Source organism: Balearica regulorum, chromosome 6, assembly GCF_011004875.1.
Source record: "Balearica regulorum gibbericeps isolate bBalReg1 chromosome 6, bBalReg1.pri, whole genome shotgun sequence".
Taxonomy (NCBI): Eukaryota; Metazoa; Chordata; class Aves; order Gruiformes; family Gruidae; genus Balearica; species Balearica regulorum.
Genome location: NC_046189.1, coordinates 3,023,720 through 3,038,854, shown reverse-complemented (window position 1 = coordinate 3,038,854; position 15,135 = coordinate 3,023,720). Strand labels below are relative to the sequence as shown.

Sequence of the window (15,135 nt, the reverse complement as noted above, 5' to 3'; positions counted from 1 at the left end):
TAACAATGTTTTGTTCAGAAGAACAGCAGTAGACAGAAACACAGCTCATAGGAAGGGAAGCATTCTTAAGTGATAGCTTTCAGGGTGTCTAGCGAGGTGAAATACATCATTTAAATCGCTTCACAAAATGAAACAGGACCCTCGATGCAAGATCAATGGAAACAGTCCTGCACTGGCAATGCAGGGTGACTTTAGAACCTACATGGTGTTTTTCCATTCTGATTTTTCATGACCTCAGTTGCTCTTTCTGGCATTCCCTTGGAATCCAGTGCATCTCAGGGAATTCATGCTTTTTCCTGTGATCTCCAGGGAAAGGGTTCATTTCCAGATCTTGAAAAAGATGAGAAAGGGACACCACTGCTAAATTCCAGCAAAAGTCCTCGCACATGAAATATTCAGACAATTCAGGCTGATGAGAACAGCAGCTCAGTCTAAATCTGAAGTCTAAACACTTTTTAAACCCTGATGAAGTTGTGTTTAGAAGCTAGATATACCAGTGTGAGGGGATAACAAACCTCAGAATTTTCTTTCTTTTAAAAATAACAGATGGCAACCTGTTAAAGAGTAATAGTTTCAATTGTATATTGTGCCTTTCCTTCCTCTATTTGTTTTTTCCTGTGTCTGCCACAGTAAAGGAAGCTGTAACAAGGCCCATTTATCTCATTAGAGTTTTGTTTACAATTCAGGTTTGGCGTGGATATATCCAGCGCAAGAAAACAGTAAAAATGAGAGAAGAAGAAATGATATTTCTGGGGATGGTAAGTAGTGCTGCCTAGAGAATATAAAATGCCACAGATCTGTTTGTTCTTCAGTCTTTTGTAATTTAGCAGCAGATGAGAAATTAATTTCTAAGATTCTTCCTATTTTAAAAGGAGTCTCTAAGGAATACAGAGCTAAACTGGAATGATAGATGGCACAGGAGTAGCACAATCCGTCTTATGCCGCATGCCTTTGTGCTATATATACATAGTCCGATGTATACGGCAGATGTGGAAACAGGCGGTGTAGAACTTGCCCCAGATTCTAGGGAATTTGACCCAGGCACGATAAAGCAAGGAAATTTTATTAATCAGTTTTTAATTCGTAATTCCAAGACACTTGAGCTGCCTCATTCCTGGAGTAGAATTAAAGCAGCAAAGTCTTCTCCCACCCCTTTGCAAGCCAGTGCATATGTATGTCAAGAGTAGGGAAAAGGGACATTAAAATGCCATATCAACATTTCCATACGGAAGTAAGCAAAACATTCCTCACATCATACTGCAATAGTACAGGGAAATCAACAGCTCTCCATGGTCGGTTAGATTGTGTGGGGTGAAAGAAAAAAAAAGTGACAGCACCCCTTCCAGAAGGAGGAACCTCAGTCAGAGAAGGTACATCATCTCCTCCCACCAACATCTTCCTTCCTAGCCAGTACCCGAGAAAGAATTTATAAACTCATCATTTACGTTTGAATTAAAGCACGCCTCCTTCTTATCCCAATTTAGATGATTTTCTTACCCAGCAATGGAATTGTCCTTAGCTACGTTACAGGTTTATGAAAACTAATCGTGCCTCTAGCATACCCCTGACAAACATGTATCATCAGTTAAGAACCACCTTAAAAAAATCTCATCTTTAGGAAGTAACATGCACATTTACCAAAGTCTTGCCATATTAAATACAGTAACACCCTATGGATTATTGTCTTTAATAACTGCTGGTCATTAACCGTAATTGCAGCCAGCATAGCTAAACAGAGCTTTGGGTGCCGATTCTGCTTCTGTTTAAGACAGGGGCAATTCCCAGAGATTTTCACTAGTGCAGACCTGAAATGGTGAGTATTTGGGATGTACTGAAAACGAATTAGAAATTATACCTTTTGCAAAACAAGGGATCATTTCCTATCAAATCCCATGACAGTTTCTGTCAAGTCTTACAACTAGAGTCTTAGGAAGGAAATCTAAGGCTGATATCAGTTCACAGAAGGTTCACAGCCAAGGACTCTTTTCATGGTGGCCAGTGGTAGGAGTAACTGATAACCAGGATGTAAATAGCCTAGTTTATGGGGAGGAAATCTATATGATCACAGGGATGAGGGGAATTAAAGCCAAACACATACAGTGTATTTGTTTCCTGACCTCCATTTAGGAGCAAGAGAATTGATGTTTGCAACTCTGCACTCAGACTCATTACTCTATCAAGTATATAATCAAAGGATGCAGGAAAAAAATGGATACCTCTAAATAAAAACCAAAAATCTGTTCATCTTTCTAGTGTTTTTATATTCCCCATTTCTGTTTCCCTTTTACTTTTCATGCTGCATTCCCTTCCACAGTCTCCAAAGGAAGCAAGTGGCCAGCAGACATTGGTTCAAACTGATAGATAGGCAGCGAGCTCCAAAGGTCAAGTCCCTTTGATGTATGATCACGTCAGCCCTCTAAAAAATGACCACTGATCTTCATGTGTAAATATGTTTAATTTGCTTTTCTAATGCTGCACGACTTAGATAAATTAGAAGACCTAGCCATCCATTACTCCAAGTCCATCCCAAAGGAGACTTGACTTTTACTGCAGTAAATATAACTTCTCTTATGATTATAGCTATTTTAAAAACATCTATGTTATTTTCATATAAAGACTGCTTTGCAAAAAGAGCTAGTCCGTTTGAAGTTCTGAATAATGATTATTTTTTTTAATTCAGTTGTGTTGGCCTAAAAAAAAAAATCAACATGTGTGCAAAGACCAGGAATCTTCTAGCCTCTTATTTAATTCAGTGTTATTTTCTTTACTTGCTTCAGAAAAAAATTATGTATCTTTTCCGGAATTCAATTGTTTCATCTTTCGCTTGATGACAGAGTAAAAGCCTATGTTCCAGAGATTTTTCTTGGCTCAAAAGTAAAGGCTCGTTATTATTATTATTTATTAAACTTAATTGCAGAAACAGCATGATTCCCTTAGCACATGTTTTTCTCAATCTCTGATAAATCACAATTTGCAATACCAGTTTAATTTGTAAAGAGAAGCAAGCCTCACTAAGAGCACATATATCTTGATAACTGTATCCTGACCTGTTTCCTGATCTTCCTCACATTGCTACCACGGCGCTGTTTGCTACCAGCTCCATCGTGACCATTATAACTAGTGTTCCAGGCACAGGTCTGGTTGAGCCACGCCGACCACACTGATGTTGCAAGAAAACACATTAAATAGTCTTGAAAACGTGCACGTGCTGTCCAATCAAACCTGCATTTTCTTACTCTATTTTACCATTACAGCCCAATTATAACATACTATTTTCCAAGTTTTTTTAAACTGGTGCGTAATTCCACTTGTCTGTTTCTGGCATTTTTAAGTTCCCTGTCATTAAACACCACAGTTGGAGGTTGCCGTGATCGTTTCATCTTGCCGCAGCGCAAACTAGCTATCAGCCTGGTGTAACTGGGTGTGTGAACTGGGCCGAGCCTAGCCATGGATCCACGCTCTAACGCTGTTTATTCCATAATTCCAGCCCTTACCAAGGGGCTAGTGGCACAATACGTGCTGATCTGCAATTTTCTCATGTAGTATTTCCGCCATTCTTCCCTCTTCTGAATCCTTTTCACATGAAAGGATCTGTGTTGTCTTAAATAAAAACACAGTTCTCTCCTTACCTCTTTTAAATATACCCTAATTTAGGCATGTTGTCTTGGATAATGCTTTTATTTATATCTGAGAAAACACTCTGCCAAACATTCCTTGTTCTTTGAATTCCTAATAAATATAATTCGTTTCCATCCAGTCAGAAAAAGAAAAAAAAAATTAGCATTTCCCAGAATAGCCTTCTCTGTAAACAGTATAGGCTATGGCTAAATAAATATTGTATGGGATTTAACAAATTGCAAACTCCTCCATAAGTAAGTGAAACTGAAAATATTTCTTCAGCTCTTGAAAGGAGGTAAACAGTTACAGTGGTGGCACACACCAGGTCTGTTTTTATCAAGCATTAAAATTACTTCTGTTTTCCTTGCAACCTAGATGATGTTTAGTTGTCAGCACAAAGTTGTATGTTATTTCACCTGGCATACATATACATCTAAACACTGATAACTAATCTGTTCTGTTTTCAATAGAATTTTTAAACCTGCTTATTCTTGAAATAGACGCTGGGAAGCAAGAAGCCCATTAAATAATTTGGCTTTCATTGGCTGGAGTCACACTAACAATGAAATCACTGCCTTTCAGAGTCCAAAACATACTTGCTATTTTTAGTAGAAGTTTGACAGCATGCCCAGGTATAATATCAGAAATAAACATGACCAAATTTATATAAACTTATATGGTCACAAATATAAGTGTTTTCTCCGCTTTAATTTTTCTTTCCTCTTTTAAAAAGTGTTGCACGTAAATATTTTTTAATATATATATGTAACGCAAATCTATAACAGACATTTTCAATATTTTTCTAACAAGGCCTCTTACTACAAATGCTTTGTTTGAATGCGTTTGACAATTACTTTAATTGGCAAAGCCATTGAAGTGAATCGTATAGTAGGGAAGCTTTAATGAATGCAATATATTTTGCTTAGTAGTTCCTTTTTTGTGCCTAATTTAGGAATGCAGCCATATAATTGATGTGGCTATCACCATTTGTGTACCACGGACCATATATGAATACAATCTTCCTAAGACAAGAGACATCTTTAAAATACATTCTTCCTGCAGCCAGACAAAATACATTGAGGAAATGAGAAAGCAAGAACTGCAATGGCAAACTTTTAAGGAGAATTTGGATCACCATTTAAAATTCAATAGAATAAGAGTCATGAGTAAAGTACAGGACCTCAGTTGCTTAAGCGGTAGACTCCTTTAGTCTACTAGTAAGGAGTTACTTGTCTGTGTAGTCCAAATATAAACTAAAAAAATTCTCAGTTTCACTACTGGTGAAAATAAATGACCGTTAAAAACACTTACTTTGGCAATTAAGCCCTTCAGAGAAGCAAACCGTACTAGTTCTAAAAACAAGCAGTCTACAGCAAAATGCTACCCAACTACTACACCTATCAAAAGATTACAATTACGGACAATACCGTCTGTAGCAGAACATTTACTGAAGAAGTCCCATGAAACCGTTGAGCGTGTGGTTCAGCTGTGCTGTTTCAGGTCTAAGAAAAGAAGCCGTCTTAAATTAAGTACCCAGTCATAAAAGCTGCAGTAAATCTACCTTTCAGGCCTAATACGAATGTTAGCCTTACAACGTGAAGTAAAATGAAATGTATTTATTTCACCGAAATGAAGACTATCTTTCCTTGTAAGCGTAGTCGTAATGGAACAATTGAAGAGCAGTTAGTTCCACAGCATGGGGCCTCCTATATGTAGAGCTGTAGCCTTAAGCATGTTCAGCCAGCCTGCACACCTCTAAGTGTTTTATAATGAACAATAAAACAGTCTGCGTTGGAAAAAGCTCTTGAGCTGACTAAGCAGAAAGGCAGGCTAGAAAAGAGTGATCTGTGCAATTGAGTTCTTAAGTAAAAAAGGGGAAAAACTTCAGAAATTTTCATCGTGTTGGCTTACCTGGGAGATGTAAGGAACTTCTTTCCTTCTACTGGTGGGTCTTCCACTTTCACAAAACCTAAATTCTCTTTGGGGAGGATAAGGGGAGAAGGAGTAAAGGATGCTCTCATCAGCATACTTGTGACTGATGAGTTGGAATAAAATTGTCTTTTAGACAAATGTCCATTTTGCCTTATTAATTTAAACAAGGATTTTAAAGACAAAGCCCATCAAACATTAGATAAGCATTTTAAGTTAATGGACCGTGTAGTCCTATTTTCCCACAAACTCCAGAATCTTCATATTATGTCCTGTTTTTACAGCAACATCAATTATTAATATGTATACTTTTGCTGACAGAGGACCACACTAAAAATGTGAGTTTCGTTATCCAGTTCTGGGTCATTAACTGTGAAAAGCTTGTAAATATAATGGTTTATTCACATGGGAAGCCTTCATTAAGATGCATTATTCTACAACTGATGTGGCAGCATTGCATTATCAAGTTCACTGTCTCCATCTAATATTTGTAATTTGTTTCTAAATGAGTTGCTGTTTGTAGGGCACGTTAACAAATTTGAATTTCACATGGCCAAAGAAATTTCTTGAAGATGGGAAAACGCTTCTTCCCCCAAGGAAAAGCTATTTATTAGTGTCTTACTGTAGAATGCCTCCCTTTGATTCAGAAGCAGAAACATTAGAGGCACTGAGAAAAGCAATGTTAGAAATAAATTGGCTTTTGTCTTCCTACATTAAGCGTAGAGGGCTATAAAAGCAGCTTGCATCCCCACACGGCCAAAGCTTTTTCAGACGTACTTTCTTCTGAAGTCTGCTCCTTGACAAGGGAACACAAACTCTCAAGGCTCTCACGTAGACTCCTTCTCCCTTTGAAGACCCCAGACTGCTTCCACACTCAACTTTCATCTAGTTCATCTTTCACGTTCTACCTATGCTCTACCAACCGATTGCTTTTCTTGATCATCTGCGCCCTTAAGTACACTTGGATCAGTTCTTATAGGCCAGGGAAGCAGTTTTATAAGATATTCTCTGTTTTACTTGTTAGCCCACGTACACGTAAGTTCTTTTGATACTTCCTCATCCTGGTTTTCCTGATGTCCAAGTCCTTTTTTTGTTGACGTAAATGCATTGATCTCAAAGTAACAGAACAGAAAGTCAGGCCAGTTGTACGTTCACCTGTAATGTTTTACCTAAAAATCAAACAACTGTGGCATGATTTCCCCGCTGCCGTTCAGCACTCGCCGCCTCCTGCTCCTCCCCCAGAACAAAAGCCAGCCTTCAGTTCCTGACATGCGCCGGCCTCCTGGTCTTCACTCCAGCAGGGCACACTGCGTATGTTCCGCATTAGACAGCCGTGAATCCTTCAGGACCCATTTGTCACACCCAGCTCTGCTCTTCATTTCATGCTCTTCCTCACCCACCCGAGCCGGAGCATGTTGCTGCCAAAGCTGTTGCACTGTAGCAGGAGCCCCTGGTTTGGCAACTGTCTGTCCATCGTTAGCCCAACTTCAAAGGATGTCATTTGTTAATAACGTATCTCCTCATCGCAATAGCTTGCCTGGCAGCACCGACTCCGGCTCGGATCAAGCGTCTTTCCGTACCTGCCATGTCATCTTATCTCGTTGTCTCCTCTCCAACACCTAACCCTCCTCCCCAGCTTATCTGGCCACCTAGGTCTGAGCCAGCACTGCTTCCCCCAGTGGTGCAAACCATCAAGCAACAGCCCATTGCACATCAGCAACGGCCTCTTCCTCCAAATAGACTCTTTTCCATGTTATTAACATTTAGAAAATATTAATAACCAGAAATCAGTAAGACTGGGTGAAAAAAAAGTCAAATGAGCAGACGGTCTTACCGGCTTTCCCTTTCTCTTTCGTTCCTTTCTGTAGTGGGTTACCAAAGGTGGGTAGCCAGACTCTTGTTGGTAGAATTGGTTTCTGTTTCTTGTGTTTTCTTGTAGTAAAACAGTCTTTGAAAAGAAAAAATGTGAAGGGCAAATACAACAGAGCTTCTTTTCATAAGCTGTTCCACAAGGATATATTTGTACTTCAGCCTTAGGGCTTTGAATGCAGCTCAGAAACTAGTACCAGCAGATATATCGATAACTCTGTGGTGCTCAGACAGGTAGCTGCACAAATATTTACTCAGGGCTTGCCTGGAGTTTGCTGACCAGACCATGTTCTGTAGCCTTGTTGCTATCAGCATCTGTGCCAGCTGGTTTAGAGCTACCTGGACTGCGTCCACACCAGCTTCTGACTCTGGACTCAAACATAGATATGGTCTGTATTAATTCATTTAAAGATAAGAATCTCCTACTTCTGGTCTTGCTCATGCGGGCATGTTCTTGCCAGTTCAAACAGTTACTGCCTCGTCTGGCTTTGGTGCTGATGAAAGACACGCTGATAGTAAATTCACAGTGACAAGTAGCTGGTCAACAGCTCTCTCCAGACGTGGTGGAGAGCAGTTCAGAGAAGCTGAGCAGAGGAAAGGTTCAGAGAGGGCAAAGAGGAGCTCTCCTGTCTGTGCTGCTGCAGGGGCAATATCTGCTCTCCACCTTGGTCCCATGCCCACCCACCACTTCCCTTGCTATGGCTCTGGCCCTCAGCTGCCTCCTTTGCTAGCTGATTCACCTCATTATACCAGGAGACAATTAACCTGAGGGGGTGAGAGAGAGGAAGAAAAGACAAAAGGGATTATTTTCCACTTAGAGATCGGAACCGGTTCACCACCAGAGCCTGTGCAGGAGAAGGGACCACACATCCAGCAGTTAGGGTGGAGGGGGAGCTGCCCCTTCCCAGCACCAAAGCGCTGTTCATCTGGTGAGCCATCTCATGACAGTCCACCCCCAAGCCTGCTGTAGAGGAGCCTGTCTTTAGTGAGGCTGATCTGCAGCCGATGGAGAAAGCTGGAGATATCCTTGTGCCCCTCGCACCGAGTTGCCTAGACCTGAACATCAATTTTGTCGCTTCCCAAAGGAGACAGGAGGGGGGCAGTCCTTCTGGCCACCCAGCAGGACATCTTCAGCATTCATCACAGCTGCCTTTGATCATAGAAATACTCATTCAGTCCCTAGATTTCTTTCTTTTATCCCTTTTCTTCTCACATATCTTCAGCAGGAATACACTGGAAAACATACTTCTAAATCAAACAGCCCTTCCCCAGCTTCCTTTGGTGACTTATCTAGTTAGGAAATCTGTTGGTTGTCCTCTGCGCTGTTCAGACCATGGTGCACCAGTATACAAAGACATGGAAGAGTTGGGTGGGCTCTAGCTGGCTCATGTCTTTGGCAGCAGCCCTGCTGCCGATACCTCGAGGCAGTAGTGCTCTGATGGGAACTTCTCAAAAGCAGTTCCCTTGAGCATCCTTGTAGGGAAGCAAAAGTTGAGGGGGAAACTGCCTGAAGGATGTGGATCTTGTTTCTGGATCTCAATCTGGGAAGCAGACCTCCTGGGTCTTCCTCTGGTTTCCAAATGAGCCACCCTGAGAAAGCAGCATCGCATCTGTCCTGAGGTTCATTTAACATTAGTAAGGCAGACAATGGTGGAATCCAAATAAATAGCGTTAATATTAGTTGTGCTGATAGGTGCCGGTGGAGGTGAAGATTGGAAACGCTCGACTTCCATGGAAACCAAGAATTGAGTGAAGGTAACATCTCGGGGTGAAAGGCAACATTTTGGGTCATATATTCAGGACGAGAGCACGTGCAGCCGCCTTTCAAAAGCGCACTGCTGCTCTTGTTTCCTCTTGAATATTTTCTCACTGGTGGCCTTGACCGATTCCTTTTGCACAGCGCAAGTCACACGTTGCAGATGCAGGGAAGGCAGTAAATTGCTTTCCTGAACGGGGCCTCTGCGCTTATTTTGGATAGTCTGCAATCCTGCTGTGTACTTTCTGAAACCAAATTTGCTTGGCACTTGTTAGTGATTTTTGGAACCTGGTCGAAGCATAGAAAAAACACCGAATAACAGATCTTAAATATAAGCTGGCCAAACCTTTGATAGAAGCTTTTTTTTGTCTTTGCGGGAGACCTCTGGAATTAGGACTTGGAGCACACTAGGAAATACATCACCGGAGCGAGGAGAATGTGTTACTAAATTGGTCATGCTGATTTAAGAACAGTTTCTATACATTCTGAGGGTGGACGGCCAGAGCGGAATAGTATAGGGTGGGGTTTTTTTCATGCAAACCAACAGTCCCAGGCTTTTGTTCACGTATGCTGCCACCTATATGTCAGATGGTCACTAACTTTGAAGAGTAAAACACATCATATTACAAAACCCAATCATCGTGTTTTCTCCTCTTTTCCATCCTTAAATTTGGCATACACTATCAGACAATAATTGCTTCTTCCCAAGTACGTGGAAAATACTTTGTTCTAGAATTGCGAAAAAACCAACGCTAATTTACAACTTAATTTTTAAAATATACTTTTTCTCTACACTTGCAAGGGAGAAATAGCTTGTAAAACACTGGGAACATCTTAACTTTATCAACCATTGCAAACTAAAAAAATGCGAAGTTTCAGACCACCCACGCAGATGGTATTTTTCATGCTTCTGTATTTGCATACCAGAAAGACTTTCATTTTTCTCTCTCAAAGTACACATGTAAAATCAATCAAAGCAGAAATCATTGTAAGACTTTAAACTGGCTTAAAAGTCCTTCTTGCCAAGGTTATCAAATCATGGGAAACTTGGGGAGCTATAATTTTTATTACAGCGTTTGGAGGGTTGTTTATTCTTTTGTTGTTGTTGTTCCTCAAGGGAAGTTGATTTCCTAAAGGAATATGACCAGCTGCAACAAAATACCAGGAAACCACTGACCAAGCAGTGCATATAAAAATTTAAGCGAACAAATTAAAAACAATACAGGCTAATTAAAAAGTACCAATGGGAAGTCCAAACATTTGAAAATTCAATTAAAAAAAATCTCTGGCACCCTTCTGACATGGATAAAGTTGGCATTTGCAGAACAGCAGCTTTCTCACCTGTCTCATTGAGATCCCAGGATCCCACGCTGGAAGGGTTGTTTTTGTACATTGCAATGTTGTTAATTAATGCTGAAACACTAACAATAGGCCATTGTGTGCATCCAGGCACTTTTTATGAGCACAAGGGGTTTTTTTTCCTGGCTTCCCGCAAATAAATTAAGGCTTAAGCTCGGATTCACTGTCAACCTGGCATTCCAATTTATATTAAGTTTCTTTTCATTCATACCTTTTGTTTTCTCCTCTTGTCATTTTCAGAGCCTGCCTCCTCACTTAAAGGCAACAAGTGTTTCGCAGATGTATGCTGGGCAAGTAAATGCCCTGCAAGGTGAGGTCCAGGAGAGACACGAGGAGGACATCAAGGACAAGCTGAGAGAAATGGAAGGGCTCAACATCAAGGAGACTCTCCAGGATCAGATTGGCCAGTGTTTCATCGAGTGCCGGTGAGCGGGGATACACACTTGCCCCTTAGAAAGTCCATTTGCCCCAAGGGGCCGAATTTTGCAGTTCTTACAAACTGCAAAATCCATCTTACGGTGGGGATCCCAGTCCCAGCTGCAGAACTAAGTTCCCGAACAGCAGGACTTCAAATTGGGGAAACTGGAATAGTGCATCACTGCTTGCACAGTCCAGCAGGGATCAGGGGTGTGCCTTGAAAGACTGACTGCAGAACCAGGTCCACAGAGATTAAAACGAGGACACGTTCAGATTGCATATTAGCTTGAGCTCCAGCTTTCTAATTAGAAGGAGACTTAAAGTTTAGGCACACTGACTTTTTTCCCCCTGCCTGAATACATAAGGTTTAAGAGAGAGAACGCAGTCTTCCATGAGATAGAAGTATAATTATTTGCTATAGCAAATCACATCACGTCACCGGTGCTGCAACCCAGGTGCCCGCTGCCGGTATTATCCGGCAGCCGACATGAATCTGAAGTACGTCCGTACTTGAGGCCTGACCTTCAAGACACTCCCCCAGATGTAACTTGACTGAAGTAGTGCTGCTGATCTCAGTGAAACTTCACGTCTCAGTAGAGTTAAGCACGTACTTACACGTTTTTAAACTGAGTGCTGACACCTATAGTTCTCTCAGGAAGTTTACTTTAGCTGAAGAAGTTTTGAGACTGGCAATTTTAATATGGCAATACTGTAAAGCCTTGTACTACAGAATATATGCTGGTTTTATCATACAGGTAATTTTTTCCTGGGTTTACCCCATCCAGTGGGTTAGTATGTAAAAGCAAATTGGGAAACAGTGCCCAAAAGTTCCAGGATTTAGCAGCAAGGTTTCAGCTGCTCTGCAAAAACACTGCCAGTGGTTTTGTGTCCTGAGCTGCTTGGGGATGTTACAGGACTCGTATTTGTCTTGTGGACTAGTGTCACGTCCATTAATCACTCGGCGTTTTTTCAGTGTCCTGGACCTGCCTTCCACATGCAGTTTCCAGTTGGAAACACAAATGCATTCTGATGAAATCCTGCTCTATTTATTCCTTGACTACTTTTAATCAGGTTTTGTTAGCTATATGACAGTGTTAAAAGAAAAAAGCAATTATAAAAATAGCATTCTCGCAGGTCTGCCACAACCTGTTTCTCTTCTTTCTTGTAATTCTGCCTTGTGTAGCCACTCAAGACTCACATATATTTTTACCCCATCTAGCTCTCCTTTAGAAAGGACTGTGGCTTTTACAAACCTCAGTTATTACAAAGCACTTCCCTGCTCCCTAAATCAACCCTCTTCCAGGGCCCGGGTCTGCACACTTCTTGAGCTGCCATTTCCTGCCGCTCCCCGCAACTCCCAGCGTGTTCTGAAGTACAGAAACTTCTTATTTCCTTTGCTTAATATTACTCATCTACCAGTAATTCTCTAACACAGGTCGGTCACGTCCAATTAACTTGACTCTAGAGCTTGAGGAGAACTAACTGAAATACTGTGTGAACCAATAACGGTGTTTCTGTAGATTAGCAGAGAACAGCCCATCTCCCAGAGAATAAGGCTGAGCCATAAACCTCTTTAAAGACAGTTACGAGACGTCATTAGAAGTAAAATCTGTTCCATGGAGACACTTAACAGCAGAGCCAACCAAGAGCCTAACCAATCCAAGGGGTCATTTGGAAGAAGCCGAAGCCATCCTTCGATCAAGGGAGGTGGAGAGGAATGGCTGAATGAGCAGTTCATCAAAACCCTTGCTGCCTAATGTATAAGCGACCTCAGTCTCGTGTATCTGTGAAATACTCGGAAGACATAAGGTGGAGTGTAAATGCTGAGCTTTCTTATTCGGTAGCCCTTACGAGGGAAATGGGACCTCGTTGCTACATTTATGTCCCAGACGTGCCCAGGGGCCCAACATTAGGTGAGACTTCAAGGCTACAGGCAGCCATAGTCAGTATCCCAGCATATAAATATGCGATTAAACAAGTTTAAGGAGTTCTTTAACTAACCTTTAAGGTGTCTGGTCTGGTCTAGTCAGGTTCAGTAGCTTTGAATCTCATCTAGACTTGAAAATGAACAAAGATTAAAGCAGATGTCTGAATATAAGCACCACATTAACTGATCTTGGATAACTTTATGGATATACTTTTCCTGAGCAAGTGATTATATCAAACAGGACTAAGATATACCCACACAGAGAGTTAATCAATGACACCACTGCTTATAGATAAGCCTTTAGTCAGACATGTTGTTCTGCTGCAGCTGAGAGACTGAGAAAACAGCTCCCCTCCAACCTTGTAAAATATCCACAGGCAGAGCTGCTTCTCTACCCACCCATCTGAAACAGTCCCATGTTAAATACAATTAACCAAAAAGCGGTTTTAAGCTAAATCAGACTGTTTTGATAGAGCACTCAAGAGATGCTGCATGTGCAGTTACGTGGTGTGCTTGAGCGCGGGGTCGCCTCTGATGGCAGAGGGTCAGCGACAGACCTGGGGCAGGCAGAGCAGGGCGTTTGTTCATATTCCCCCTTACTCTCTTTTAAATTAACCATCCAGCATCATCTCTAAAAATCAGTAAGGCATGTTTCAGCCGAGAAAAGTCAAATCTCATTCATAAAAAAAAAAATATTCTGGTGATTTAGCAGTGCAGTAGATAAAATTGTGCCCCCAGTGAAGCCAGTGGGAAAGCTGCCATCAGCTTCAGCAAAGGCTGGACATCACCCAATATTTTAGTCCACTGCAATCTGGGCTGAGTGATGCAGTGATTTATGGGACTGAGAGGGGTCAGAGTGAGCTGTCTGCCATCCTGCTCTTCACAGGAGGCCTCTGTTTAAGTGACCAAAATAATTTTCCCTGCAGACATATTCACTCGCGGCCAAAATAGGTTAAAAAAAAAAATCAGCAAATTTCTACACATGGGGAGCACGTGCATCACGCAGAGCCAAGCTTTCTGCATGGTGTGTGCCAGAGACACCGCAGAACTAGCAGGAGTTGTGTCCTGCTTCTGCCTGGCCTGCTGAACAGTGGCCAGATCTGAAGTGTCAAGGTTTACATTAATTATTACCTGCCAGGATATATTTTGGCTCTCCACTAAGCCAGGCTACAAAAATCAACAGCTAAATGCAGCTTATAAATTATTCTTTAACTAGGCTCTTTGACAGAGAGTTTACCATTTTCCATAGTCTATTAAATAAACAGATAGCTAAAGGGGAACAAAGATTCTTTTGAATAATTTTTGCTGTACGTACTAAAAAAAAAACCCCAAACTGGCCCATTTTATCCTTCAGTTGGAAAAAGATCTGATAGGAAATACAATTAGCAGGTATTGTCTTTCAGCACAGCTGCTATTAGATTACAAAAGCAATGAGCCCATATTAAATTTCTCCACTCGCACAATCTGCTATAAATATTCACCACTTTCTTTGCGCAAGGGAACAGGCATAGCTTCAGTCACTTCAAGACCCAAACCAGCTTCTTACAAAGACAGGTTCTAAAAAAAGGCAAAATAAAGCAAAACCCAAAGGAACAGATTAAATGAAAACATTGCAGTTGATTCTAGCAATCCCACTGCAGAGAAGACAAAATATTTTTTATTTAACCTTCTGCATTTCGCAGCCTTACCCATCCATCGTTCTGCTCAGCTGTATTGACTTCTGTGGAGCTGCTGTTCTTCGGCTTGCAAGTTATTCGCATAAAGCTTTCTAGATTTTTATTTGGCCTTGCCCCCGTGCACCATACTAGAAAAGATAGTTTGGTTTTTTTTTAAAAAAGCTTTTTTCAAAAGCATCATGCAGTATACCTACAGGCCTCCATTTTTTCAAGATAGCTATAAGATTGATAGAGCAGGAGTACAAATGTTCCAAAATTAACAGTTGCTATGCTTATATACATCTGAGTCTGGATTTTAATCGCCTGACTCACACCCATTCCAGCCATTACATTAATAACAAAGTTTTGTATTAAAATACAACAATTGCATAGCTGGGGATTTAACTGTCAATTTCCTGTACTTTTCCAGCCCAGAAACATTTTTTTTCTCCAATTTCACATTTAGGTTTTTGCACTACATATGCAAAAACTATCATCATCATCATCTCTGCTCTTTACCCACTGTACATACCAACAGTTCCCAAATTACTGATCTTCCTTGGAGTCATCCCTAAAATAAATAAAAAAAAGGGGTGGGTGGGGAG

General features: G+C 41.1%; 1 protein-coding gene and 1 long non-coding RNA gene across 11 annotated transcripts in view; one reads left to right on the top strand and one right to left on the bottom strand.

The window, feature by feature from the left end:
• DRC11 (dynein regulatory complex subunit 11) overlaps positions 1-15,135 on the top strand; it is a 105,649-nt gene that overhangs the window by 17,099 nt on the left and 73,415 nt on the right. Inside the window, exons 5-6 of the mRNA XM_075755934.1 lie at positions 687-758; positions 10,772-10,956. Coding sequence (XP_075612049.1) covers positions 687-758; positions 10,772-10,956 — 257 coding nt within the window. The remainder of the gene's footprint in view (positions 1-686; positions 759-10,771; positions 10,957-15,135) is intronic.
• LOC142602308 (uncharacterized) overlaps positions 1-15,135 on the bottom strand; it is a 109,216-nt gene that overhangs the window by 86,661 nt on the left and 7,420 nt on the right. For 3 of the 10 annotated variants that reach the window (XR_012835983.1, XR_012835982.1, XR_012835985.1), the window contains 4 exons: positions 14,564-14,679; positions 7,894-14,432; positions 7,382-7,495; positions 5,530-5,596 (listed from right to left, as the gene is read on the bottom strand). This is a non-coding gene — a long non-coding RNA (uncharacterized LOC142602308). Of the gene's footprint in view, positions 1-5,529; positions 5,597-7,381; positions 7,496-7,893; positions 14,433-14,563; positions 14,680-15,135 lie in introns of those variants that run through there. The other 7 variants (XR_012835990.1, XR_012835986.1, XR_012835989.1 and 4 more) reach the window with 7 other exon arrangements.